We start from the raw sequence: 26,430 nt of genomic DNA, 5'->3' as shown, positions 1-26,430 counted from the left end.
GGAGGACTCAGATATGGTATACCAAAGAATTACAATGAGTGAAGACCTAAATTGATTATCCTGAAAGAAATAAAAATTAATTCATAGTTCTTAACTAGAAGATTTTTAATTAGAAGAAGGTATGGCCTCTATTTTAAGCAGGAAAGCAAATAATCTAAGATTAACAAGAATCTGATTCATTTTACAAAGACCAAACAAGAGAATTTTTTTACATAAAGTCTTCTGGAAATTAATGTGTGGCTATAAAATCTTTTAAATCCACTCAGTTTATAAATAATTTAATCGTATAAAATATCAGTATTTATCTGTCATTTGTCGCCTGTCAGTTTTCTATTTTATCAAAAGTTCATGAATATTTCTACTTTATTTGAAATATTTATTGAATCCCCTGTTCAAGGATGTTACCGAGCTCAATAGCAAGATTGCACAACGCATCAACTAGCTCTGTCTGCAATTTTTGTTTCTATATCATGTGCTGTTTACTTATCCTGACTATTTCTGACAACATATCATGTGCTGCACTTGCCTTGTCTGTTCTGCGAAGAAGTCCATCGTTTTACTGTCTGCTACCTTCTTTTATACAGCTAAAACTGGATCAACTTAAGAGACAATTCTGGCTTGTCTTCTGGGACTTGCCTGCACTTGAAATGTGTAGAGATGATGATTAGTGGCGTATATCACTTAGTCCAATTCTCAGATTTTCAACTCCAATATCGCCTGCTATCTGTGCAGAGCCACTATTTACCTGTTGCACAAGTCTATGCTATAAACTCTACCCATTTTCTTATGTTATGTAGTTTGTAAACAAATGTGTTCCCCTCTTACAGGTGCTCACATTGCTGACAATCTTGGCAAAACTCTAGTATCTGAACATCTTTTGGTGTCTTCTGTTGGCTTAAAGATTCTCTTCCGATCATAGCCTCGTGGGTCAAATGGCAAGCTGCTGTTGAATCTTGTGCATTTTCTATCCTGTATTTCTTTGATTCCCCTGTATTTCATTCTGGAATTGCTTTATGTTTCCTATCTGGTACGGTTTCATGTTTGCAGGTAATTGTAAGGAAACTTTTGGATGAGTTGGATAACAGTCGATATTAGAATTTTTTTTGTATCTGGATCGGTCCTCTAGTAAAGACTTTTCTTCCTACGGCAGCTCATCTATATCGTGTCCAGATAGCTCATATTATTCATAGCCTGTGACAGCAATCTCGAATTGAGGCAAACCAGATAGTTAACTTTCAATCAGACTTTGGAGGTGAAAAAGAATCACCATTAAGACCCTGCAAAGCTCAACATCACACTATTAAGGACCCTTGTAAAGGAAACTTTTTGTTGATTTTTTTTCTATACAATAAAAGATTTTGGTGAATCATATTTCAATCACCAGCGACGCAGTCCCTATTTCATAGGCAGTTCCTCATTGATTGATTGAAATTAAAAATTTATCCTGACTCGTTAAACATATTGCATGAGTTAATTAGCAATGCCTGCAAGTCGGCAAATAATGCGGGAGTTAATTAGCAATGCCTGCAAGTCAGGAAATAATGCAGGAGTTAATTAGCAATGCCTGCAAGTCAGCAAATTTGCATGCGAGGTCTTGAGGCACACGACAGTATTGTTATGGAAAGATAATAGAAACCCTAATCTTTCTTCAAAAAATATGTGATTGTGATTCACTTCCATAAATGGAATGCTAATCTCTCCTTGTATATACATATGGCTTGAAGCTATGTTATTGTGTGCTCATATTGGAACTAACTACAAGGTTGGAAACGCCATTAAAACCTAAGGTACTTTCTTAATTTTATTGCACTACTCTCCTCTTTTATACTTGAAAAGAATAATTGTTTCTAAGATGAAGATTGTTTTTGTCTTCTATTATATATTGTATGTCTCTTATCTTGTTTTTTTGCTAGCCTTCTACAGTGTTTGATCTTAATGTACATGTCCTTTACTTCTTTGAAACAGAAGAAGAAACCACAGAATATGGCTTTAAGGCCAGCTTGTTAATTTCTTAATAGGGTTTTTGTGTTATCTGTTTTGTTATGATCCCTTGCTTAGTGTCTTCAGTTTTCTACTAGTTAGGCAATGGAAGATCTAGACATGGCTAGGTAAATAGAGTATATTGACGATAAACTCTTGTGTTGCTAGGTGAATAAAAACGGAAAAATGGGTCGTGGTAAGCTAACCATGGAACTCATACGCAATGAGAGATCTCGGATGATTACTTATCACAAAAGAAAGAAGGGTTTGACAAAGAAAGCTAGGGAATTCCAAATTCTCTGTGGTGTAGATGCATGTGTTATTATTTTGGGGCCAAAACTGAATAATCATCCTGTTGATGTCGAAACCTGGCCAACCGATCGCATTGAGGTCAGACGCATTATCAACAGGTTTAGGTCGGAAGGTACAGACCGAAAGAAAACACAAGATTTGTCTTATTTTTTTGAAGCTCGGAAGAAGAAACTGGATGATGAAATTGCTAAACTGCGCAAAGCCTGTATGGAAGCAAAGTTCCCTGCATGGGATAATCGTCTCAACTTGTTATCACTCGAGCAACTCAGGGTACTTGCAGGAGTTTTCGAATCTAAACTTGATGCTGCAAGAGGTTGGATATTGAAGCTAAAAGGCAACCCCTTTTTGATGGAAGATTCCAAGTCAGGGACTAATGCAGCTGGCTCCATTAGTGATAAATCAAGCTTTCTGGCTTCTAGTACTCTTGCTAATGCCTTACTTCCGAAGAATATTGAATTAGAGGCTCAAAACCAGCAACCCTTTTCTTGTGCCAAACCAATAGATATGCCACTGGCTACATGCTACCCATCTCATCAGCTGCAACAGATGCTTCCATTCAATGTCAATCCTATCAATAGTCCCATGTTGATGATGATGAACCATGAAGATTTCGGTCAGTTTGGCGGCCTTTCTAGTAGTAGCACCATAAAATCCACAGTTCAATACAATTATGATCCAGCCACAGAGATGATAGGGAATATGATGTTCAACAATCCCAGCTGGGAACTCTCAGCAAGCTATCATGGTCCAAGCAGGCAACCGATTTTTCCCTACAGGCAGGGTCCAATGACGCAGAATGTTTCTTCTCAACTGTGCATCCCTCAGTTCTCTTATTTTTTTGATGTCAACGAGCTTGAGATGAACAGAACAGAAAACTTCGGATGAAAACAGATGCTTTTTGATTGAAACGTAGACGCATGCATAAACAAAACGGGCACCTAATCACTGGTGATTTTGAATGTTTATGTTAGAAATGTTGTCTCCCAATCAATAAGCCTTTGAGAAGCAGTCTCAACGAATAAGTTTTTTGATAATATCAATTTCTATACAGCCCTTTATTATTCTTATGATTATTTTTCTTGAATTTTATTTCTTTTCTTTTCTGTCGTATGTCTTTAAAAAGGATTTCGAAGAATTTCCTGCGACAATACACAATTGGGGTGTTGTTTTTAATTTTTTTAAATATGCTCAGGTTAAAATTATCAAAATGTTAACTTTTTTGTATATATTTTTTAATTGAAGAGATAACTTTTTTGCTCTTATTTCAAATTATCTATATTGTTTTAATAAATATTCCAATTGCTTTTGGTTTTTATCAAATTAAGACTCCAAAGCAAAAAAAAAATATTTTTTTTTGTTGAAGAAAAATATATTAATAACGAAATGAGAAATTATACAATAATTGTTTTTTTAATGGAATTTAAATTATTAATTTTCCTAAAAAATTGTTATTTATTAAAAAAAAAACATAGAAATTCCCACATCACAAAATTATATATCTTGATATAAATCTTCATCTTAATATTCCTACTCAATCATTGGTTAGCGTGCGTTTATATATATATATATATATATATATATATATATATATATATATATATATATATATATATATTTTATTAAATATATATATAAAAGAAAAAAAATTAATCAGCATATGATTATTTATTGTAGTGAATCACAATTCACACAGTAAAATGTAAAAATCAATTGCAACAGTGCTAATCAATAAGTATTCTAAATTCATTATAATAAATAAATAAATATTTAAAATTAGATTAAATAACCTATAAATATATAAATAAGATTTTTAGTCTTTAATAAAAGATATTTCACACTAGTTTTTGCACGCCTAGACTGAATTTCATTTTAAGCAAGTCAACCATCATGCATGAGTGCATTTGAAAAAGGAAAAGTAATTTTCTTGGGAAATTATATTTGAGAATATACCAGGCTATGTCTTCAATCATGAAATTTGTTGAAGACTGATGAAGGGGTAAGCAACCACCATGAAAACAAAGAAATAAAGAAAGGTGTACGTTAGGAAAAGGGAGTAACTAACTTAACGTCAACAACAGGTTGGTAGAGAACCAAGTTGCCAAGTTGCAGTACTTGAAAAGAAAAGCAAAGAATCTTCTAAAGATTTTGCAAGAAACCCATGTCAATAAAACATTAATTAGTAAGATTGGGCAATGAAATTTAATTTGCAGTGAACCGACTAGAACTACTGTTCAAGAAGACAAGAAAATATCAACAATTACTGTAGATAGCATTCGGCAAGAAACTATGCATCGCTTGATCCAGAAGATGAGGCCTTACCTTCTTGCTTGGCTTCGCCGATCTCGATCTGGTACTACTTCACTTTCTTGATTTCCTGTAACAGCGTGAACAATTCTCATGTCTTTTGAGCTCTTCCTCAATTACTGTGATCATGTGATTATGATTTGACCACTACCTCGTGATTTAATTAGTTAGTTCTTGAGACTTGATCTTTCTTGGAATTGATAATCTGTTGAAACCCTTAACTCAATTTTGCAGAATCTTTAATGGGGGCAGTACTCAAGTTTTGTATACTTCTTGAATTGGAGTTGTAGTGGTAGGTATCTAAGCTGAGAGTGAAAAGAAAAGGAAAAAAATTAAGAAATGGGTTTTCGCTGTCTTAATGAGAATTGAAGCCAAGCTTTTCTCTCTAGTGTTGCTGTACTCTCTAATTTTACTGAATACAAGTAAATAACCATCTTGACATGCTGGATCTTGTTGAACGGATTAGTATGGTAGATTGAATGGTATTGCTGTTGATTGTACATGTAATGTTTTTTTGGTTTGATTAAGATTTTTTGTTCTCTCTCCTAAATGTTGCTGTTGCAGGTCCAGCATCGTTAGTGAGGCGCTTCTCGTACAAAGACATGAAGAGGGCAACGGATGGTTTTCGCCGGATAATATATAGCAATACTCATGGGGCAGCCTACAGGGCTAGATTTCAAGATGGCGAGGTTGCGTTGGTGAAGGAAGTAAAAGACTTGAATCAAGGAAAGGACAAGTTTTTCAAGGAAGTTCAACTTTTGGGGCAGTTGCATCATCGCCACCTTCTTCCACTTAAAGGCTTTTCCATAGGATGTAAAAGGTTTGATGCCTGACTTTTGAATTAACTTTACTTCATATGTTTTATTTTTCAGAGAAAAGATTCCAGGGGACACTGCTTCAGTTTTCTTTAAAACACGGGCAAGATTTTAGAGTATATATGGTCTGTTTGTTTATGTGACTCTGCACCAGTGCATGTGTGATCTGCGGAGCACATTTGATGAACACCAAGCAGCAAACTATTTCCTGGTTCAGGGCAAAGAGATGGGCAGACATAGGTTTTAATCTTACCTAACAAAATTTTGAAGAGCATCACTGGTGCTTCACATGATGATGTAGCCTTAAACTTGGCTACTTATGATCAAGTGATGTGTGAATTAGATTGAAGACTGAATCCAAACTTCAACTTGTAATGTTGGGGCAATGTACCTTATAATCCTGGTCAAATGTGAATTTAGAGCTATTAAAAGAGTTTTTTTCAAAATATTTTGAGATTACTAGCTGGAAATTATTGGTTTATGTTTGTTCTAAAGCAAATCTGTTGTCATGGATTCGCTCTGCACTGGAGCAAAGACTGCTCTAATTTTTCACTTTGTGTATTAACACATGTTGCAGGTTGCTAGTGTTTGACAATGTAGAAAATGGAAGCTTGAAGGAACATCTCAGTGGTAATTTTCAGGGAAGAACTTGTAACTGATGCATGGTTGCAAGCTTTAATTCTTAACAAGTCTTTGGCTTTTGGCAGATCCTCTTAAAACTCCCTTAAATTGGAATACAAGGTTACAAATAGCCATTGGTGTAGCAGCTGCATTGGTAAGTCATGAATCATGATGATATCATAGTTTCTGCATAATTTATGAATTAGGAGGATTGAGATCTGGCTTAACCTAAAAACGATGCTGCCCCAAAAACTTGATTATCAATCGTTTGCTAAGTAATTTGTGGAGTCAGCAACTGGATGTGTGAAATATTCCTAGCTTTTAGCCTAGAATCTACCTGGAAGTTGACCCCAGTTAGAAGCTTTGTGCTCATGTTTATTCGATACTGCAGGAATATTTGCTTCTCTTCAGCAACCCACCAATATATCATGTTTCCATCAGCGCAAGTAATGTAATGCTAGATGAAAACTACACTGCAAAGGTATGTTTATGTTTCTTTTCTTTATCTTGATAGTATAGGAGTCCAATATAGTTCGAATTTCTTGTGTTTGAGTTGTGTTGGTGTCAAACTTGAGAGATGTAGCCAAAAAGATCGTCCCTTTTCTCATGACAGATCTCTGATGTCGGCCTTCTTAATTCCATTGGAGATTATGTAACAATGCCTCATTCCTCGAATTCAGAAGGTTCTTTCCAACCATCATCCTCGCGAGGAATTCAGGATGCTTTCTTAGAATTTCTCGTGACTGTTAATTCTTGTCTCACGTTGCAGATTGTATGGACCATGCATGTGGAAACTTAACTTTTCAGCTTGGTGTGCTAATCCTGGAGCTGATAACTGGTCAATCATCAGAAAAAGGAAGCACAGATTTAATCCAGTGGATCCAAGAGTCCCGTTTCCGCAGTTCGATTCAAAAGATGATTGATCCTGATCTAGGAAACAATTACGACTCCAGAGAGCTTAAAAATCTTCTAGCTGTAGCAAGATTGTGTATTAAATCTGGGGATAAGCCAAAATTCTCTATTCCCCAGATATTTAGGTATCTCCAGAAGGTAGAAAATACATGCGAGTAATGTCTGCACTCTCAGACACCTTTTAAATGAAATTATTTTATTGGTTGAAATCCAGAACCATTGTCTGCCTATACTCTGTTTGTTCCTTTGAACCAGAGTTTCTTCTCCGAAGATATTAGATTCCACAGGATGGATATCAAGCAACACTCTCCTAAGGCTAAAAGATATTGGATTCCCTCATTGAATTCTGTTGCTCTACTAGAGGTATTCTTCTCATGGCAATTGAGGTAAATCCAGACCTTAAATTCAACACTTAACAGAAGCTGATTTGAAACAGAGCTCTGATTTTTACAGCCTATATGTATTCCATATGTGGTGAAAACTTGCGAATGCAATCTCTCCAATACTTCTGCACGAAAACTATATGGAACAACCAAGCACTTTTAACATTTATATTTCACTGTCAAGAGAAACATATTGTGCCATAAGGAAGGCCGTTCCTGAAAAAATTTCGAAATCATCCATCTTTCACAAGTGAAGTACGAGTGTTGCCACCCAACAACGCTTCCAATCCAAAGTTACTGACAACCCTTAGGTTTCCTCCTCATTCCTACACTATTCAATTCAGTTATCTCACTGCTGAGCGCATTGGACCCTCTGACCACCATGAGGCATGCCCTCATCCTTATCATATGCTTCCTCGCGAGCCTGCTGCTTCCTTATCATTTCCTATTCAATGTTAACATCATGCAGTGTAGTCTCCTCACACTCATCGAGCTCCATATCTGTCAACTGACTTAATGGCCTAAGCAGAATAGTCCCCATTGCTTGAACTTGATCAGGAGTCAGAGAATCAGGGAAATCCACGGTGAAGTGGGTGTACAACTTCACTTTCACGAATGGCCTTTGGTACATTGGCATACCCTCATCATTGATTGCCTTTTATGAATCTGCATGTAGCATAAGCAAATGTCAGTTATACGGCGGGCATCAAGCAGAAAATTGACTGTGATTTCAGTTTATCCCATTCACATCACGTACCAGGTTTGACAACCTCCCCAGGGTTCGATTTTATAAGAAGCTGCCTGCCATCAAGATGTGTCAATGCAAACTTGAAGCCACAGAAAGCCTCAGTGAGCGACAGAGTATGTTCCACAAAAAGATCATCTCCCTTTCTTTTAAATTCTGGATGTTCCTTCTGCTTAAGGACAAAGACGATATCACCAGTGACTGTATCCGGATGCAAAACATCAAACATATTCATTCAGTCAATGATGCTCAAAATAACAGCACAGTCAAAATTAACAATGAGGATATGCAACACAACGCTTCGTAGCTTCACCAGGGAAGGTAATCTTCTGTCCATTCTGCATCCCTTTCTCCACTATAACTTCCAAAACCTTGTTCTCTGGAACATCCTTCTCCCCCTTGCACTGTGGGCAACGATCCTTATCTCTTATGGTCTCTCCCGATCCCTTGCATTCATTGCAAGGACGCTGCATCTGTTGAATCATTGAAGGCCCGAGTTGCCTTATCGAGACCTTCATGCCACTTCCTTGGCAGACACCGCACTTGATCGACCCTCCAGATTTCGATCCCTTTCTGTTATTCAAAATGCATTGCAGAAAATCCCATGTCAAAAACACCACGAATAGAGAACAATTACTTACAAACATACCGAAATACTCACCCATTGCACTTGGAGCAAGAGCAAATCACATTCCAGGTTAGAGAATGCTTCTTTGATGTTCCAAGGTACAGATCCTCCAATGACACCTTCAATGAATGAACCACATCCTCTCCCCCGTCGTCTCTGCCTCCTCCCTCGGCTACTACCACCAGAGAAAGATTAAAAAAAGTCAAAAGGGTTTTTCCGGCCAGCACCGCCAGCACCCATTCCTTCCTTGAGTGTTTCTTCCCCATAGTGATCATAAATTTCGCGTTATTCAGGCCAGCTCTTTAAACTGCATTAATTTTCAATGCAATCCATTATAATTCTATCTTTTATAATGATAAAAATAAAAGAAAGATGATAGTATACTGTACCTTGACAGGATCACCACCTTTATCAGGGTGGTTCTTGATGAATGATGGCAGCTTTCCGGTGAGCTTTCTTTAAATCATCTCGGCTGGCATTCTTTGACACCCCTAATATCTCATAGTACCTTGCGTTGTCACTCTTCTTTGGTGCTCTCCCAACCATCTCTCTCTTTGCCTTTTCTTTTACAATTTTACAGTGCTCTGTCTATCTCTCTCTCTCAATCTGTGGGGAAGAAGAAGGGGAGCTGGCTCCGGAGACGCAAAGAATATTACATATAGTTCCTGTTGTTGGTGACGGTTATGATTTTGGGTGCTGTTTTTTTGAAGAGAAAGGCTCCAGAATCTCCATTGTTTTCCTGCACTCTATCCTCCAACGTATAATTCGCGCTTATTTAGGTGGTCCTACTCCTACCTCATCCCTTGCCCAATCAAACCTTACCCTGAAGCATCCCTTATCTAACCTTCAGGCGTCTTTGACTAGATACTAACGTGATTTGAAGGCTCTATCTTTAAACCTCCATTATTAAAAAATTACAATTTATTTATTTTTAAAATTATAATTATTTTTCATGCTTTTTCATTGCAGCTTTGTAAAAGTGCCGACAGATGTAGATGTCATTCCATGCTCTGCATATGCTATATTAACCATTGAACAACAAAAAAGAGAAAATAAAAAAACCATTAGAGAAATCCTTTGCATAAAACCCATCTCTTCAATCTTCAAAGTTCAAAGTTATATCACTATTAGTTGCAATTCGTGAAAAAGAGCGGAGGAGCAAAAGACTTCAAGGCAACCCATACCGGTTCAGATATGCGAGCAAGTAGATAATCCTTCCTCCAGCTCCTCATGACTCTCCTTCTTTCTCTTGCCCTCTTTATTACATTGTTCATGTCGATTGTGATCTCTTAAACCACAAACAAACGAAGCAATCTCGATCTAGGAAGAAGCCATAAGTCTAATAATGAGACATCACGACATGGAATAAAGTAAATGCAACAATTTTGTGCAGGCCATAAACGAGATACAACCCATATTTCCAGAAAAAAAAAGGATGTATGGGGGACAGGAAAAACCCAAGCGGTAATTGTGGACCACAAAGAAACATATGAATCTTGTTTTTAGGATGCTAAACTAACCAGGGTTAGTAACCAGTGGTTAGTAACCACCACCAGCAATATAAGTCATGCCTTGGCTTTTATTTTCTAATTTTAGGACTTTATTGTAGAAAACTGTTGTGTTGCCTTAAAAACGAATGGCATGCCTTCGTTAATTAATTTTAGCAAGAGAAAAGAAAGATTGGCTTTTAAATTCTATTTTTTAGGTTGACCCGGATTAACATATCTAACTCGTGACCCGATCACTGTACTGAGTTAATCACCTGATAGGGTTTAAAAACTATGCTTGAGAACTCTAACTTGATCTTAACCTAACCTTAATGTGTTCAAGAAATGTCTCAGTCTAACCTCACACGCCACGTACCCATTCATAGCTCGACCAACATGTCGGAGACCAAGTATTAATTGACCTCTTGACTCTCCAACCAATCCTAGGGTAAGTGTGGATGCCAGAGCTCGGGTGAGTGGGTATTTATTTTTATGTTACAGTTTATTGTTTAAATTATTTTTTATTTAAAAAATATTTTTTTTAATGTTTATTTATGGTTATAATATGCTAATACTAAAAATATAAAAAACATATTTTAAAATATTTTCAATTAAAAACATTTTAAAAATATACTATATACTAAAAATATCAAAAACTCAATCAAACCTCACCGTCAAACTCTCTGAAACCTAACATGGCTTGGTCACTAATTTGGCAACAACAATTCCAGTTTAGAGAAAACACTAGACAAGCGCCCGTTCTACTTTTTTCATTAAATATTTAGATGGCACAAGTTTGCTTAAAAAAAGAATAAAAATTAAATAATTTGAGTTATAGTTACAACCAACCAATTATAGCCTTGGAAAAAACTAATCAAAACCTGTTAACTTTTTTATTTATTTTTAAAAGAAAAATGTTGTTTTTACATATGAAACACATATCAGCAAACTGACTAAATAAACTCATGTCCAAAAAAATATATTATACAGGGCCAAACATATCAGCAATATTATTTAAAAATAAATATATCCTTTTATTTTGAAAAATAAACCTTATTTATATAAAACCCAAAAAATATTCTAGATAAATTAGCATAACATCTTGAAAAATCAAACATAAACAAAACAACTTTAAAAAAACTTATATTAAAAAATGACATGCAAAACCTGTGACCTGTATTATGAGATCATGATAAACTTATAAAAAAGAAATTGAAGATAATTACAAAACCAATATTAAAAAAAACAAATTTAGAGTGATAATATCATATAAAGCTGAATCTCCAACAAATCAAATGTCGAAAGATGAAATAAAAAAAAATCAATTACACAAAAGGATTTTAAAAATAAGAATGAAAAAAAAAACATTAATTAGAAGGCAACTAAAAATTTGATTTGATCTATACTCCGTAGCGGGTCATATTTTTTTTGCATCTATGTAGATAAATAAAAAATTTATTAACAATAACTAAAAGAGAAACTGAAAAAATTAAGAGATGTAGGTAGATCAATATATTTGATCTCGCAAAATGAAACATTTATCCTTTTGTATCCACTAAATTTATTTATTAAAATCAATAAAAGATAATAGAAAAAAAACACATATGAAACAGAGTGAATAAAATAAAAAGGAAAAAAAAGTATGCATGGTCAAACGTATTAGAAATATTATTTCAAAATAACTATTTTTTGTATAAAACAAAACCTACTTGTACAGAGTAAAATAAAAAATCAGCAAGAGTTAAACACAGAACATAACAGTTTTTTTTAAAAAAAAATTTTATCCAAAAATAGCTTTGCAAAACTCGTGGTTTAGATAATGAGACCAAGACAAACCGATTGAAAAGAACATGAAGGTAACCATAAAACAATTTTTTTAAAACAATATAGAATGATAAAATCACAAAATAAAATGAGAAAACAAAAAAAGAATTCCTAACCGTATTAATACTTAAAACTTGTGATCCATGTCATTAAATTGGAAGTATGACAAATAAAAAAACCACGAAACCCAATCCTAAATAAATCAAACGACGAAGGATGTAACCGGGAAAAAAATCAATCACATAAAAAAAATTGAATTAAGAAAATAAGCGTGGAAACCGAAATAAAAAATAAATTTGAGGTCATTTAAAAAGTTAAATTAGAGTGTTAAATCGAAAAGAAAAAAACAATTAACAAAAGGAAAAAAAATCAAAAGAAAGAAGGCTAAAATTAAAAAAAAAAACATAAACTTTGATTGAATGATGAAATTGAATACTAATAAAACTTTAACAAAAGATCCAAGGGTAAAAATGACAAATCAAAAGAATAAGGATCGAATTGGAGAAAACAATATATGACAAATTATAATTTAAGGACTGAATTGAAAACATAAAAAACTTTTGTCAACGGGCCAATGATAAAAATAAAAAATCAAAAACATAAGAACTGAAATTGAAAACAAAAGGAAAAGAGGACAAACATGTACTTTAATTGGAAAAGAGAGAAAAGTAGGAAGAAGAAAGAAGAAACGACAACCGGTGACTAATAATCGATTCACCACTGACACGCGCCACACTTAAAGGAAAAGCACATAGAGGCGCTTCTAGTGACACGATGGAAGATCATTTTCTGACAAATGGTGGCGTCACACACGCCGTTGAAAGAACACGAACGCCACCAATGCATAAGCGCATGAACAACACAGGCCAATAGATTTTTTGAATTTAATATTAAAAATAAATATTAAATTACTAAAAAGCCTTCCATAACTCTGGAAATAACAAATAAACCATTGTGGAAGTACCAAAACACCTATGAATGCATAAAAGCTATTTTGTCTTATCTAAGAGCAAAGAAGAATTTTACTTAATTTAAAGTTTGTGCAAAGTAAAAAAAATTCTTGGTCAGCAGGTTTAAATTTCGTTGACCTTGGGGGTAGAAGAGTGTTTTTGCTGTACAAAATACTTTGCAAAGACAACAATATCCATGTTCAATCTTTTAATGATTAATTGGTCAGTGTAAAAGATCAAAATAATCTATATCCCAGCTTTTAAACTTTTCCACCAAGTGATATAAAAGTGAATTCACTGTAGTAATTAACCAGAAATCATGTCTATTTGAATTCATCACACGTTTTAGAGTTTTGTTAATGTTAATTAAATAAAATCTTATTTTCTTATTTAGTAATGCACTATAATAACTGCATCTAGTATAAAAATATCCTTATTGTTAAACAAACATTAAAAGAAAATTCTCTCTATGCAATTGTCACGTCCATTTAATGGTATCTTAATTTGAGATTTTTCATTAATTAAAAAAAAATGAGAAAGTTTATTCTATCCATAAACATAAAAAAAATGCGTTCCACTACTCTAATTTTATATCGTTATTGCTATACCTTTGTCCACTAATTTAATTTCGTACTATATTACTTTTATTTATTGTTGGTTATGTATTACTCATAATGCAGAATTCCACTTCTTCCCCATAGTGTATAATTACTCAATTTTACTCTTATAATTTCTTAAGAGTTTCAATTTTATCCTTTATTCTATAACATATAATAAAATATCACTTTTAATCTCAATTTATTTCAGTATGTCTTGATTTCTCTCATTTTTCCTCTTAAATCCCTGTAACTATTATAATATCTCGTATAAGCACTCAAAAGGGTAACATTGGGAGATTCTAAATAAAGGGATATAAATGGAGCATTGATGAATTTATAGGAGCAAAAATGAAGTTTACCCATCACTTATCAACAATGAACGGTGCCGTTTACGTGTGCGCCAGTCATTTTCAAAATTTCAAGCATGCGACCCCATGACGGGGATTCTGTCGTTTTAGCCACTCGCCGAACGAAACACAACGACAGTAATGCCACGTCGCTATTGGCCCTCAATCCTCACGGCCTTGTACAGTAAGGGGCGGTTTGTTCAAGTTGAAGATTAAAATATATTTGGAAGGAATAAATAAATAAAGTTAATTAGTTTTAGCAAGGAAAATACATGTTTGGTTAGATAAATTCTGTTTATTTTTGCATTTTAAAAATATTTTTTAAAAAATTTAATAATTTTTTTAATTTAAATTATTTTTTTAGTATTTTGAAATTATTTTGATTCGCTGATTTTAAAAATAATTTTTTAAAAATAAAAAATGTTATTTTAATACATTTCTAAGTGAAAAACACTTTAAAAAACAATCGCAATCACACTTCCAAATAGGTCCTTCACCGTTGTTTGTTATTGCTACGAGGATAGGTTTTTTTAGAAAATATTCAAGAATTGAAAATGTATTAAAATAATTTTTTTATTTTTAATATTAATACATTAAAAATATTAATTTGATATTTCTTTTAAGATAAACATACTTTTAAAATATACTCAAATGAAATTAAAATTTAAAAATATAATACCAATAACAGAAAAATCAAATGAAAAAAAACTAGGATTAACTTCATTTTTAATTCATAAAGGTTGCTTTTATAAACGAGAATAGTGGTAACATAATCTATATATATATAATAATAATAATAACAAAATTGTCTTGAAAATAATTTTCCCTTTGATATTTTAATTTTTTCTATCTCCACTACTATTACCTTTATAATTTTCAATTTCATATAATATCACCTTTCTAGCTCCAATGAAATTCTCATATTAACCAAGAAATGGTCATTTTATATAGTTAATATATAATTTTTCTAGAGTTTCGAGGATTGTTGCGAGTAATGTAGCTGAAATGTTGGTTTAAAAAGAATTCTGAATGAGAGAAAAATATATATAAAAAAAGCGAGAATTTCGGTAGTTATTTATAGTAAAAAGTAGATTAATTATCAAGTATATATCAAAAGTGAACATCTATCTTCTATGAAAATAATATTTTTTATTTTTTAAATTTATGATTTATGATGGATTCCATTAGGGGTGTTCACGGTTCGGTTCGGTTCGGTTTTTATCAAAAAAAGTAACCAAACCGAAATTTTTTTTTTTTTAAAAAAAAACCGAAACCGAACCGAAATCGGTTCAAACCGACCGGTTTCGGTTCGGTTCGGTTCGGTTTTTTAGAGCAAAAACCGGTTCAAACCGGTTTGGCTCGGTTTTTTCGGTTTGGCTCGGTTTGGCTCGGTTTTGGCTCGGTTTGGCTCGGTTTTTTGGGTTTGGCTCGGTTTTGGCTCGGTTTTTTTCCGGTTTCGGTTCGGTTCGGTTCGGTTCGGTTTTTCCGGTTCCAAACTTAAAAAACCGAAACCGAACCGAACCGGTCGGTTTTTTCAAAATTTTAATCGGTTTAATCGGTTTTTTTTCACGGTTCGGTTTTTTCGGTTATTTTTTTTCCGGTTTTCTCAGTTTAATCGGTTTTTCGGTTTTTTTGAACACCCCTAGATTCCATGTTCATGTGAGAAAGATGAACATAGCTTCATAAACACTTGGTAATTTATTTTTTTAAAAAAATTATAGGAGTAAAATTAAAAAAAACTACAAGTACAAAATTTATAGTCTTGACGAATCTATATGAATAAAAATGAAGTTTACCCAATAATAATCCACCACCCCGGCGTATTTTATCCTACGCTGGGCCTCATTCCTCACTCTCTTCCTCTTCCTCGCCCGCTCATACTCTTCCTCCTCCTCCTCCTACTTTCCTTCTCCCTTACACTCACTGACGCTCCTGATTCTCTACTTCCCGCGTCTTCCTATCCCTCCCTCCCACTCAGACGAGCAGGTAAATTCTGCTCTTGCTGCGTCGTGATCTGTGCAGGATCTGCATTTCTGTAATATTTTTTATTTTTTTCCCTTTCATGGATTCTTGCTGCATTTCGAGCTTCAATTGCTTTGATTCGGTTCAAATTCTCTAAACTTAGAATTTTTTAAGGTTTATTTATTTCTTGTTTTTTTGGATTTTCAGATAATTCGTGTTAAATTGATTTCCCCCTTTTTTTGGCTATTTGGAAGCAGGGTAGTGTGCTAAAGTGACCGGCAGGTCCGGCACCATGGGTGTCTCAGGGAAATGGTTTAAAGCATTGGTTGGTTTAAAGAAGTCTGAAAAGTCACAGTCTTTGGACAAGGATGAAAATGTGGGTTTCTTATTTTTCACTTTTTTTTTTATTATTTCTAGTTTGAATTTGATATATGCTGTTTTTTTTTTGCCTTTAATCCTCACAGAGGACGAGTGCCAGCAAGCTTCGGCATAGGAGGAAGCATTCGGTTGAGTTTGACGGTGATAAATTTGAAGAGGAGTTTGATAATCATGACAATGTAGCTACAGTTGGTGATACCAACGTTGTTTCCGTTCCAGATGCGTCGGAATCTCCTTCCGCTTCACTTCAAGTTCAGGATGTTGCTCATAATCAACAAGTTCTGAGAGAAGAATGGGCTGCCACTCGCATCCAGACAGCTTTTCGAGGGTTTTTGGTATGACTTGTTTATGCTATATCAGTATCTGCGTTGAATAGGATTTATAAGCCCACTGCTTGTGACATCACTAATTTTTAAATGAAAGGTGGATTTTAAATGTTTCTGCATTATCTCTGTACTTAGAAGTGTTTTGAATTCTTGCTTGTGAAGATTGCCCAGGGAAATTATGCAGAATGCAAGTTCGATTGACCATTTGTTGTGAATAAGGAATCTTGGCATCTCAATTATGTGATTCATTTACTATTTTTAACAAAAACATGATAATCCCTCGTGCTTAAAATGGAAATATTGGTTTAAGCATGCTTTATACCATTATTGTCTAATGCCATTAAGATTGCTCTCCTTGCTGAGTATATGGAATGTGGTTATCCCATAGATATTGTATTTTTTTTTCCACCGAGGATGGAAATAGATCGTTTGTTAATCCTTTTAGGGTAGGGGGCAGATAGTAACTTCTTGTCTAGCATTTTGGTCTGTGAGGTAGGAAATCTGTCCCATAACTTGGGTCTCCCGTTGAGTGCTAATTTTAAGGATACAATGACATGAAATACTGTTGAGAAAACAGGTTAACCTTTAGTGGGGATTATGATGTGATCGAGATGGAAATTATCAAAAGAAGGTAATTGATGTGAAATCTTTCTGTAGAGCTGTGTGGAAAGATCACCGCAATGAAAGGAAGAGTAATTTTCTTTGGAGAGCTATTTGAATGACTGACACCTTCTTTGGAATCAAATCACATGCTGAATTAAATTCAATTTTTAAGCAAATTTGAATTCAATTGATAACATATTATAATTCTTATGTTTGAAATAAAATATTAAACCACACAATTGAATTGAATTATACTGTTTGGAATAATTGTGGAAATAAATTGAATAAACAATCTTGATTATTTTGCACTTAATTTAGCAATCATTTTTGTTACTTAAATTATTATTTTTTTGTTATGAGGGTCCTTATATTTATTTAAAATAACATAAAATATAGGCATTTTAAAGAAGATATAAATAGATTTATCTCATATTAATTGTTTATTAAATATTTGTTAAAAAAATGAAAAATATATGTTTGTTAAAAAAAATTCGATAAAAGTCTTTTCATTGGAATGTTGAGAAAAAGAAAATTCTAGAAATATTCCAATAAACATTCTTACATTTTACTCTAATCAAACTTGAATAAAATTAATATCAAACGAACACAAATCACATTACCAAATAAACAAGTTAATGACTAAAATATTTTGACAATGTTAATAATTCAAAAAAGCATGATGTTTAGTTCTAATAACTCAAAAGATATCACCATACAAATCATGCAATAAGAAGTTTCAACTTCAAAATGAGTTTTTGACAATTGGATAAATAAGTTTGTGGCAATTGTCTAAATATTAGTTCTAACTTTCATGCATATCTTGAACTCTTCAATAACATATTACCTACTCATTTTTTTTGCCAACCATTCAAAGCGTAGCTCTTCTATATATCCGAAAAATATTCCAATAAGATTAGAATGATATACTATGATGGCAATCTAAGAAATTATTTGAGTTGGGTGTTAAGACTTTATCTATCGTTACTCCACCTAAAAAATAGGAACCGATAGTTATACTATTTTTGTTACTATATACTAGCTATAATTTTAAATACTACTTTTCAATCTTTACTTATTTTTAATTTATACCCATTCACGCACCACTCAACCATCATCCATGCATATTACCGAAAACAAAACCCCATCATCTACGTATAATTGGCTGAGCAAAACCAAAAAAAGAAAGAAAAAAAAAGGAAAGGAAAGATTTAGGCAAAAACCAAAAAAAAAAAAAGAAGGAAAAAAAGAAATGAAAGATTAATAACATCCCTTATGAGAAACAAGAATATCTTAACGAGGATTGATGTCAATTAGAGAAATAAAGGATATTTTGTTGCCAATGGTTTTTGGAAGGAAAGAAAGAGGTGTATGAGAGAGACAAATCAAAAATAGAATTTGTGCTAACATGGGGGTATTTTTTAAATATTTTTTCAACGTTAATTTCAAGAGAGATTACTGTGGCAAATCAGAGGGTCTCCCCTCTGATTTAATTTTGCACCTTTTTTTATAAATTGAATTCCAAACACTAGAATTCATTTAACACTCTGAATTGAATTCACAGGATTCCAAACAGGCTGTAAAGTAATCCAGATTATCTTGGTGTTATTTGGGAAAATGACATTTTAGCTGTCTATTGTGTGCCTTCATTTGTTCTGATTCATCCACCTTTTATTTTGATTCATTTTTTTTTAAATCATTTCAACTGCATTCAAGTTTCAACTTACACTTCTGATAAATATTTGAATGGTTTTGCAAACATGCAAGGCAAGAAGAGCTCTTCGAGCTTTGAAAGGATTAGTGAGACTGCAAGCCCTTGTTCGGGGCCATGCTGTGAGGAAACAAGCTGCAATAACTCTTCGCTGTATGCAAGCTTTGGTGAGAGTTCAGGCTCGTGTCCGTGCAAGACGTGTTCGCTTAGCATTGGAGAGTCAAACAGCTCAACATAAACTTCAGCAACAACTAGCTAATGAGGCTCGCGTTCGAGAAATAGAGGTAGCAACAATGAGTTTTTTCTTATTAGTTATAGAAATATGTCCACGCATGTGCAATGTACTTATATCATGCATGCGCATGACTGGTAAATCTTGTTCTTATAGAAAAAACTTGACCTTAGTTCATAGTGTCAATTGTGCTAGTTTCTACTTTTACTGCCCCTTTTTTCTTCTAATGTCAATGTTCTTAAATTAGTTATTCTATCATTAATGCGTCAGAATGTATATTTTCTTTGTTACTCCATTTATGAAATGCTGTTCATTACATAAATGGCAAAAGGTTGTGAGGCAGTTACATTGGATGGATTTAGACAACCAGTCTGATATATTGTATATTTTTTCTCCATAGACTTGTGAGCTTCATGATTTGTTTTAACTTATATGTTGAATAGCAGTCCTTTATACCTGCCAGGATGTTATTGCAATGTCTTTTTCAATAAAGGATTGTTAGGTAAATGGCCTTGGAGCTCTAGCTGAAATAATATGGTTTGTGTCACTTTGGCCTTCATCTTTGAAGAGTGATTATTTTATCATGGGATGAATTTAAAATTAATTCATCTGAAATAGGGTGAAGCTTATTAACAAATTTATAGTTGCAATGCCATGATACTATAGTCAATGAAGTTCTAGTCAATTTGGAGTTGCAAATCACAAGAAATAGTTCAGAGGCATTTTATCACCCCCTTAGGTTGAAAGATGTGGACAGATGCATTAGATACAAACATATTTCTCAAGTGCTTCTCTCTCTGTTTTTTTTCTTTCTGTTTATGATTCTGTCAAATATATGTCATTGGTGGGAATCAATGGATTGCTTTGCTTCTACAGCTTGGCTATTCCTTTGCTCCTGTATTAGGTTTTGTCATGTTCCTGGTTTTTTGGAGTTTGATGCTGTAGTTCTCTGGGTAAAAAATGGTCATGATGCTTTTCTTGGCCTGTGCGGCTACAGCATTACACCTTTGGGTGAAATGTTAGTCATCCACTAGGGCAGAGAAAAAACAATGCATAATGAGTTTTAGACTTTAGTTTTTTTATTTTTAATGATATATGTTGATTGTTTCCTTTAAGCTTTTTCTATAATCAGCTTCTGTAAGGATTAAGCATCTTCTTGTCTGAATGCTTAATCTCCAATTGACATTTTCACATATAAACAGCTATTGCTAGCATGGGTTGAAATGCAGAACTGAAGATTTTTAAATTACTACCATAATGATAGATAAATTTATGGTTTACATCAAAACATGGGTCATGCAACTTTGTCTTCTGTGGTGGCCAAATAGCTGGTAGTTGGAATGTTGGATAGATTTCCAATTGTGTTTGCACAGCAATTCCCTTTTTTCTGCTTGTTTTTCTTTCCACCTCTATGTAAACAAAGCTAAATAGGACTTCATCACTGTCTATTCTTATGTAGTAACAGAAAGGATTGTGTGAGATGTACCAGTGCAAAAGAGTAACATCATACAGAACAAAAATGTTATATGCTACAAGTGTTGCATTTTACCATTCTAAGACGGTGGTTAAAAGATACTTCATCTGCTGAACTGCTCGTTTCTTTACACTAGCAGCTTTAATTTTTGTTAGGCTTGCTGAGTGTTTCACAGCAATTTCACTTTTACACAGGAAGGATGGTGTGATAGTGTGGGATCTGTTGAACAAATTCAAGCCAAGTTGCTGAAGCGGCAGGAGGCTGCAGCTAAGCGTGAGAGAGCCATGGCATATGCTTTGGCCCATCAGGTAAAAATATGATAGCTTCATGGGTTGTGCTTACAGTTCTTTGCTTTTTATGAATTTGATTTTATATAATCCTACATTCTTTAACTTAGAGTGCAGACAGAAATTGTGCCTCTGAGTGATCATTGATGTCATTTAGGGGTTTTGAGCTAGAGTGTAATGTAAAATCTCTCCTTAAAACGTGTTTTGGAGGACACTTGCATAATATTAGCTCAATGGCATCGTTTTCATTGCTAGAAAAGGTGAATAATTTATTTTTTTTGCCTTTTACCTCTGCATGGATATTTATAACCATCATTTCTGCAAAAGCTTTGTTACCCTTTCATATATCTCTTCATTGATTGCTGGTACACTTCTCACTGTATGTGTGATTGATGGTTTATATGTACCATCTAGTTTCTTTCAGTGACTGTTACTGTGGTATAATTTTATTAACACCTAGGTAGAGTGTAAGGCTTCCGATCCTATTTATGGCTTTGTGGAGAATTAATTGCAACCGAAGTAATTCAATCACAATGGCAAACACTAGCCTGATCTTCTATCTACCTGAGAAAAGGGGGGAAATGTGGCAGATACTTTTAACTTCATTTTTGTTGAGTTGTGCTGCTTAGTTGTTTATTATTTGAAGACTAGTACAAAGATCTTCTGTTTGCACAGTGGCAGGCTGGGTCGAGACTGCAGGCTGCTCCCTCTGGATTTGAACCTGATAAAAGCAGTTGGGGCTGGAACTGGTTGGAGAGATGGATGGCTGTTCGCCCATGGGAAAACCGCTTTCTTGACATAAATCTCAGAGATGGAGTGATGAGTTGTGAAGATGAAACAACTGCTGAGGTCAAGAATGGCAGCAAATCCCAGCTAAAAACTACTACCAAGAAAGGAGTGGCCTCAAACCTTCAATCAACCATTTCAAGTCAGAAAACAGGTCCATCTCATTCTGATGGTGGCAGTTCCTCCCCTAGTAAGTCAGCAGGCATGTTAGATGTGCCCGACACTCTTTTCACCAAACCAAAGCCAAAGCTAGTTCTTGAAGACCTGGTTGAAGAAGCCAACTCAAGACGTGCTATTGTTACAAGATCTCACAGCAACCCAAAGGAGAGAACTACCCAACTAGATAAACAGGCAAGGAAGAGATTGTCTCTGCCTAACAGTGGTTAGTTTTCTCTCCCATCAATACTCACATTCTCACGAACATGTACATAGGTTCAAAAGTATGCAATTGCCACACTGCTTGTCACAAAAATGGTCACTAGACTGAAAATTCTGAACCAGCTATAGTACATCAAAGCCATGGTGCACCTTTTTTCTTCTCTCTTTTGAAATGCCTATTAATTTAGCCTTTTTTCCCTGTCAATTGTCAATAAACATTAAACCGGGCAAAAGATACCATTGTACATCTTCTTAAGATTGTTCAATGTTTTGGAGAAAATACACGTAATATTGGTGACTGTTTTCACATGTATTAAGGTAGTTAATCATATCTTCTTCAGCTTCTCCTTATGACCAAAATCACTACTTATGCATCAAGCATAGCCTCAAGGCAGACTTGATGATGGATGGTTACTTGCATGAGCATAACTATGATACTGGTCCAGTCCTTCAGGTGTTATTGGTGTCTATGATAAATAGTAGCAGCTTTTTCTCTTCATTTATGACATAATTTGGTTCAGCAGGGGGGGGTACTGGCGCTCAGGTAGCCAGGCATAGCAGAAACACTACTAGAGGGGCACCTAGCTCCCAGAAGCCCGTCAGGGATAGATCCAAGTTAAACGGGAAAGGAGATTCAAACACCGCAAAGTCTGTTGCACAGGCTGTTTGATCTGTAAAGTTGAGAAACCATGGACGATTTGACTCATTGAGGCTATTCTCCTATCCTGCTGCGGTATCACTTTGTATATATATTTCCACGTTGCGAAAAGATGCAGCCAAAATAGCTTACATTGCCTGTTATAAAAACCTGGGTTGGTTTTGACACGGCGAAGTCGAGGAGGTTGGCTTGGCTTGTCAGCGTAATAAGATAATCAGGTTTGGTTGATGAATGTTGTAATCATGTTTATTTATTGTTTTTAATTATGTCATTGTGCAGTATTTATTTTTGAAATATATGATTTTCAGAGCAGTTGCGCCGATGTAGGATTCTTTCCCGGTTCCCCTGTTTGAAGAGTGTGTAAGCATTAGTTATGCAAGAAGAAAGTAAAAAAAGGAAATAATGTTTTTTTTAAGTTATTTTGTAGAATATTCCATAAATTGGACCATAGTTTTCTTAGAGTGTTTTTTATTCTTTGTATGGTTTTAATATATTGATGTCAAAATCATTAAAAAATAATTGTAAACTCATAAAAATCAAATGCATTTGTGTAAAAGCATTCATGTTGTATTGATCCCAATTATCTTATGCATAATTGTAAAATTTAGATCAGCCTAGCCCTAACCCAGGTCTAGATTGGTTTAAGTTAAAAAAAATAAAAGAAAAAACTTGGTGTACTCGGTTAAAACCTGAGTTGATTTACTGAACTAAATTTAAGCTTGACTTGGTTAAAATTCAACTTAAAACTTGTTTTTTATTAAAAATAATTTTTGAAATTGATTCATGACTTAACCTTTAAGTTAGGTTATACAATTATAAACTCATATTAAAATAGAGCTTTAAAGGATATTAAAATGGAGCTTCAAAGGAGATATATTAGAAATTTCTTTTAGGAATGGTTAAGTCATGGACCCATTAGGTTAGGTCATGGACTCATAAAAATAAATATAAGATGTGGATAACTATTTAGGTGGTGGTCTAGTGGTAAGAGTTTAGTATCAAGAAGTGTGTTTTCTCTGTGGTTTCAGGTTCGAGTCCTGTGGTTGCTCATATGATGGTCACTGGAGTTTTATATGATCGTTAACTTCAGAGCCTGTGGGATTAGTCGAGGTGCGTGCAAGCTGGCCTGGACACCCACATTAAATTAAAAAATATATATATAAAATGTGGATGAATGTGAACTATTTTTTAATGGTTAAGATGTGGATGCATGTGAATTATTTTTTTTAATGGTTTTTTATTGAAAGAAAATCTTTCAATGTTTGTTGGAGAGGGGAAAAAAATTCTTAGTTCTACCATCTATGAGATAGGTTATTTGACAAAACAACCTTTTACATTTGCTTTATCTTGAATTTACATGATCTCTTCATTGGGTTGAAGTTATCATGATGCTTTTAGATAATGATGTTTAATCATTTGTTTTATTATAAATTTTTCAGCATTCAAGAGAAAATTATTGAAATTTATTGATAACATAGTGATTAATATGTGAAGTTGTAAAAAAAACTTCAAATAAAAATAGATTTTCACTGCTAATGAGTCTGGGATCCATATTGATCCTAAAAAAAAAGTTTTAAAAAGTTTTTTCGTGGGATGAGAAATACTTCAATATTATTTTAAAAAGAAAAGTAAAAATTATTTGAAGGATGAAAGAGATTTTTCTTCTTTCCTTCTTCTTTCATGTTTGGGTGGTCGAGAGATCCTGCTTTACTTGTCCATAGCAACTCATTCTTATAGAAATTTTTCACAGCTCATCTTCTCCAAGACAGGAGTCCGGGGCAGCAATGCAAGTGGTTGTGCTTTTCCAAGAATATATAATTAAAGGCGGCAAGACACATGGCTATGCTTAAAAATCTTCCAAAGTGAGCTTTCATTGGTTTAGAAAATAATGCCTGATCCGTCGCGTTTCTCTTCCAGTAAAAATGTTGGCGTGAAGACATGTAAGATTTATGGAATTGTGTATATAAGAAAATATCGAACTCTTTGGTGGAATTCATGGGATTGTGGACAGAACAATATAGAAAATATTTGCTTAATAGGAGAAAATATATATAAAACATGCAAAATAAAATAAAATAAATGCACAAAAGAGCCAGGATTATTCTAGTGTTGGCTAGAGCTACACTAGAGGGCTAAATTAAGCCTTTTGCCTTTTTGTTTTATTGGCACATCAAAAATCTATCTAAAATAACATATTTTTTTTGCTTTAATCTCCCAAAAATAAAATTAAGAATAAAGGAACTAAATTTAGCCAGTGAAATTGAATTTTCAAAACATATAAGTTGTGGATATTTATTTTTCCTAAATTAAACTAAAAATATATTAAATAAGATTTTCTATTTTTACATGGAGCATTGAATTTAGTCTAAATCTTGACTCAAATGAAACAAGCAATCTCTAATTCTCTATTATTGGTATGATTAAGTAATTTAACTTTACTACTCAACATATGTTCTCAACTACATAATTAAGTGTGTTTGGTATTATAATAGCTTTTATAGTTGTAATTTGAGAAGGTAGATTAAAAAAACTATAAATTGTAGCTTTTTCTTAACCAAATTTTCAATAAAGAGTTTTTAGTAGAGCTTGTGCAAAACTATGATGTGTGTTGATTAATTAAGGTCTCGTTTGGCATTGCGGTCTAACCATGCTTTTGAAAACTTTTGATTATTTTTAGATTAAAATTAATTTTTTTGGTGTTTTTGGATTGTTTTGATGTGTTGATATCAAAAACAAAATAAAAAAAAATAAAAAAAATATTTTGATGCATTTTCAAGTTAAAAGCATTTTGAAAAACAACATCTACCACACTCTCAATTAAGCCCTAAATACTTTCAAATATATGGTTAGGGCAAAATGCAAACTACACCACGCCTAACACCGATATAAAAACACATCACTACTTGGGAGATGAGAAAGCTACAAATATGTCTCCTATTTATTATATACTTTTCAAATTGATCTTTATCTTCTTTGTAGTACTTCTATTTCCCTCGATCCATCAATTTATGTTAATTTTTTTCTTCATTGTTCTATATCATTTTACCATAAAATTCATATTTATCAACCTGCTAATTTAGCTATCCTAATTCATTTTTAAGGCTAACTTGAAGACTTGACATTGGTGAGTTAAAAAAGAGAAATTAAAAGTACATGGATATGTTTTGAGTGATGGATTAACATTTTTTTGTTTTTCCTGAGTCCTCCCTTCTGAACAAATAAATAAAGTTTAGGGTGATAACTCCTCATCTCTACGCTCAGTCACGTGATGAGCCCCCATATGTCTGGGTTTGGCGATCTTCCAGACCCACCGTCTTAGGGCTCAACCAAGCATTGAGCTCAAACTTGTGTGGGTCTAGAAAATCGCCAGACCTATAATCTTTAGGCTTATTCAAGCACTAAGCTCAAACATGCATGGGTGTGGCGAACCGCCAGACCCACAATCCTTGGGTCAGCCAAGCACCGAGCCTAGAGATGTATAGGTCTGACGGGTTAGCCAAGCGTTGAGCTCAAACATATGTGGGTCTGGTGAATTGCCACACCCACCATCTCTAGTTTTCACTAAGCTCTAAGCCTAGATATGTGTGGGTTTAACGAATCGTCGAACCCACCATCTTCGGGCTTTGTCAAACGCTGAGCCCATGCATGAGTGAGTTTAACAAACTATCATAACCACCATCTACAAGCTCTTCGAAGCATTGAGCCTAGGCATGTGGGGGTCTGGTGAACCA

At 34.0% G+C, this 26,430-nt stretch overlaps 3 protein-coding genes and 1 pseudogene across 9 annotated transcripts; 3 read left to right on the top strand and 1 right to left on the bottom strand.

The window, feature by feature from the left end:
- The first annotated feature begins 2,166 nt into the window (after window positions 1-2,166).
- Window positions 2,167-3,177, top strand: LOC133681003 (agamous-like MADS-box protein AGL17). The gene has a single exon (XM_062104087.1). It carries the CDS (start codon window positions 2,167-2,169, stop codon window positions 3,175-3,177), a length of 1,011 nt encoding a protein of 336 aa, XP_061960071.1.
- A 1,085-nt stretch (window positions 3,178-4,262) lies between these two features.
- LOC133677619 (probable receptor-like protein kinase At1g49730) lies at window positions 4,263-7,153 on the top strand. 3 transcript variants are annotated; one of them, XM_062099735.1, is made up of 8 exons: window positions 4,263-4,642; window positions 4,831-4,888; window positions 5,161-5,416; window positions 5,989-6,041; window positions 6,119-6,186; window positions 6,424-6,513; window positions 6,646-6,715; window positions 6,802-7,153. In XM_062099735.1, the coding sequence occupies exons 3-8, from the start codon at window positions 5,199-5,201 to the stop codon at window positions 7,101-7,103; spliced, it is 801 nt and encodes a 266-aa protein (XP_061955719.1). In that variant the 5' UTR covers window positions 4,263-4,642; window positions 4,831-4,888; window positions 5,161-5,198; the 3' UTR covers window positions 7,104-7,153. The 3 variants fall into 3 exon arrangements, with proteins under 3 accessions (XP_061955719.1, XP_061955728.1, XP_061955711.1); XM_062099727.1 differs by lacking the exon at window positions 4,831-4,888 and having other exon boundaries at window positions 4,268-4,642; XM_062099744.1 differs by lacking the exons at window positions 4,831-4,888; window positions 6,646-6,715 and having other exon boundaries at window positions 4,265-4,642; window positions 6,802-6,978.
- Window positions 7,154-7,464: 311 nt separating this feature from the next.
- On the bottom strand, window positions 7,465-10,178 carry LOC133677636 (dnaJ protein homolog 2-like; annotated as a pseudogene).
- Window positions 10,179-15,708: 5,530 nt separating this feature from the next.
- Window positions 15,709-23,114, top strand: LOC133678355 (protein IQ-DOMAIN 5-like). 5 transcript variants are annotated; one of them, XR_009835988.1, is made up of 8 exons: window positions 15,709-15,893; window positions 16,127-16,245; window positions 16,334-16,582; window positions 18,941-19,168; window positions 20,785-20,898; window positions 21,553-22,045; window positions 22,563-22,917; window positions 23,008-23,114. XR_009835988.1 is itself a non-coding variant. In XM_062100676.1 (7 exons), the coding sequence occupies exons 2-7, from the start codon at window positions 16,162-16,164 to the stop codon at window positions 22,709-22,711; spliced, it is 1,317 nt and encodes a 438-aa protein (XP_061956660.1). In that variant the 5' UTR covers window positions 15,709-15,893; window positions 16,127-16,161; the 3' UTR covers window positions 22,712-23,114. The 5 variants fall into 5 exon arrangements, 4 of the variants coding, with proteins under 4 accessions (XP_061956660.1, XP_061956802.1, XP_061956728.1 ...); XM_062100676.1 differs by having other exon boundaries at window positions 22,563-23,114; XM_062100818.1 differs by having other exon boundaries at window positions 16,124-16,245; window positions 22,563-23,114.
- Window positions 23,115-26,430: the final 3,316 nt, after the last annotated feature.

Source organism: Populus nigra, chromosome 1 (genome assembly GCF_951802175.1).
Source record: "Populus nigra chromosome 1, ddPopNigr1.1, whole genome shotgun sequence".
Taxonomy (NCBI): domain Eukaryota; kingdom Viridiplantae; phylum Streptophyta; class Magnoliopsida; order Malpighiales; family Salicaceae; genus Populus; species Populus nigra.
This window is presented reverse-complemented; position numbering and strand designations above follow the sequence as displayed.

What these genes read in the sequence shown, in the direction of transcription:
- LOC133681003 (XM_062104087.1), top strand. Translation starts at nt 2,167, where the DNA reads ATGGGTCGTGGTAAGCTAACCATGGAACTCATACGCAATGAGAGATCT.
- LOC133677619 (XM_062099727.1), top strand. Translation starts at nt 4,579, where the DNA reads ATGCATCGCTTGATCCAGAAGATGAGGCCTTACCTTCTTGCTTGGCTT. An exon ending in TTTTCCATAGGATGTAAAAG is followed by an intron (nt 5,417 to 5,988) that starts GTTTGATGCCTG and finishes CACATGTTGCAG; the next exon opens with GTTGCTAGTGTTTGACAATG. An exon ending in ATGAAAACTACACTGCAAAG is followed by an intron (nt 6,514 to 6,645) that starts GTATGTTTATGT and finishes TTCTCATGACAG; the next exon opens with ATCTCTGATGTCGGCCTTCT.
- LOC133678355 (XM_062100676.1), top strand. Translation starts at nt 16,162, where the DNA reads ATGGGTGTCTCAGGGAAATGGTTTAAAGCATTGGTTGGTTTAAAGAAG. An exon ending in CAGCTTTTCGAGGGTTTTTG is followed by an intron (nt 16,583 to 18,940) that starts GTATGACTTGTT and finishes CAAACATGCAAG; the next exon opens with GCAAGAAGAGCTCTTCGAGC. An exon ending in ATTGTCTCTGCCTAACAGTG is followed by an intron (nt 22,046 to 22,562) that starts GTTAGTTTTCTC and finishes AATTTGGTTCAG; the next exon opens with CAGGGGGGGGTACTGGCGCT.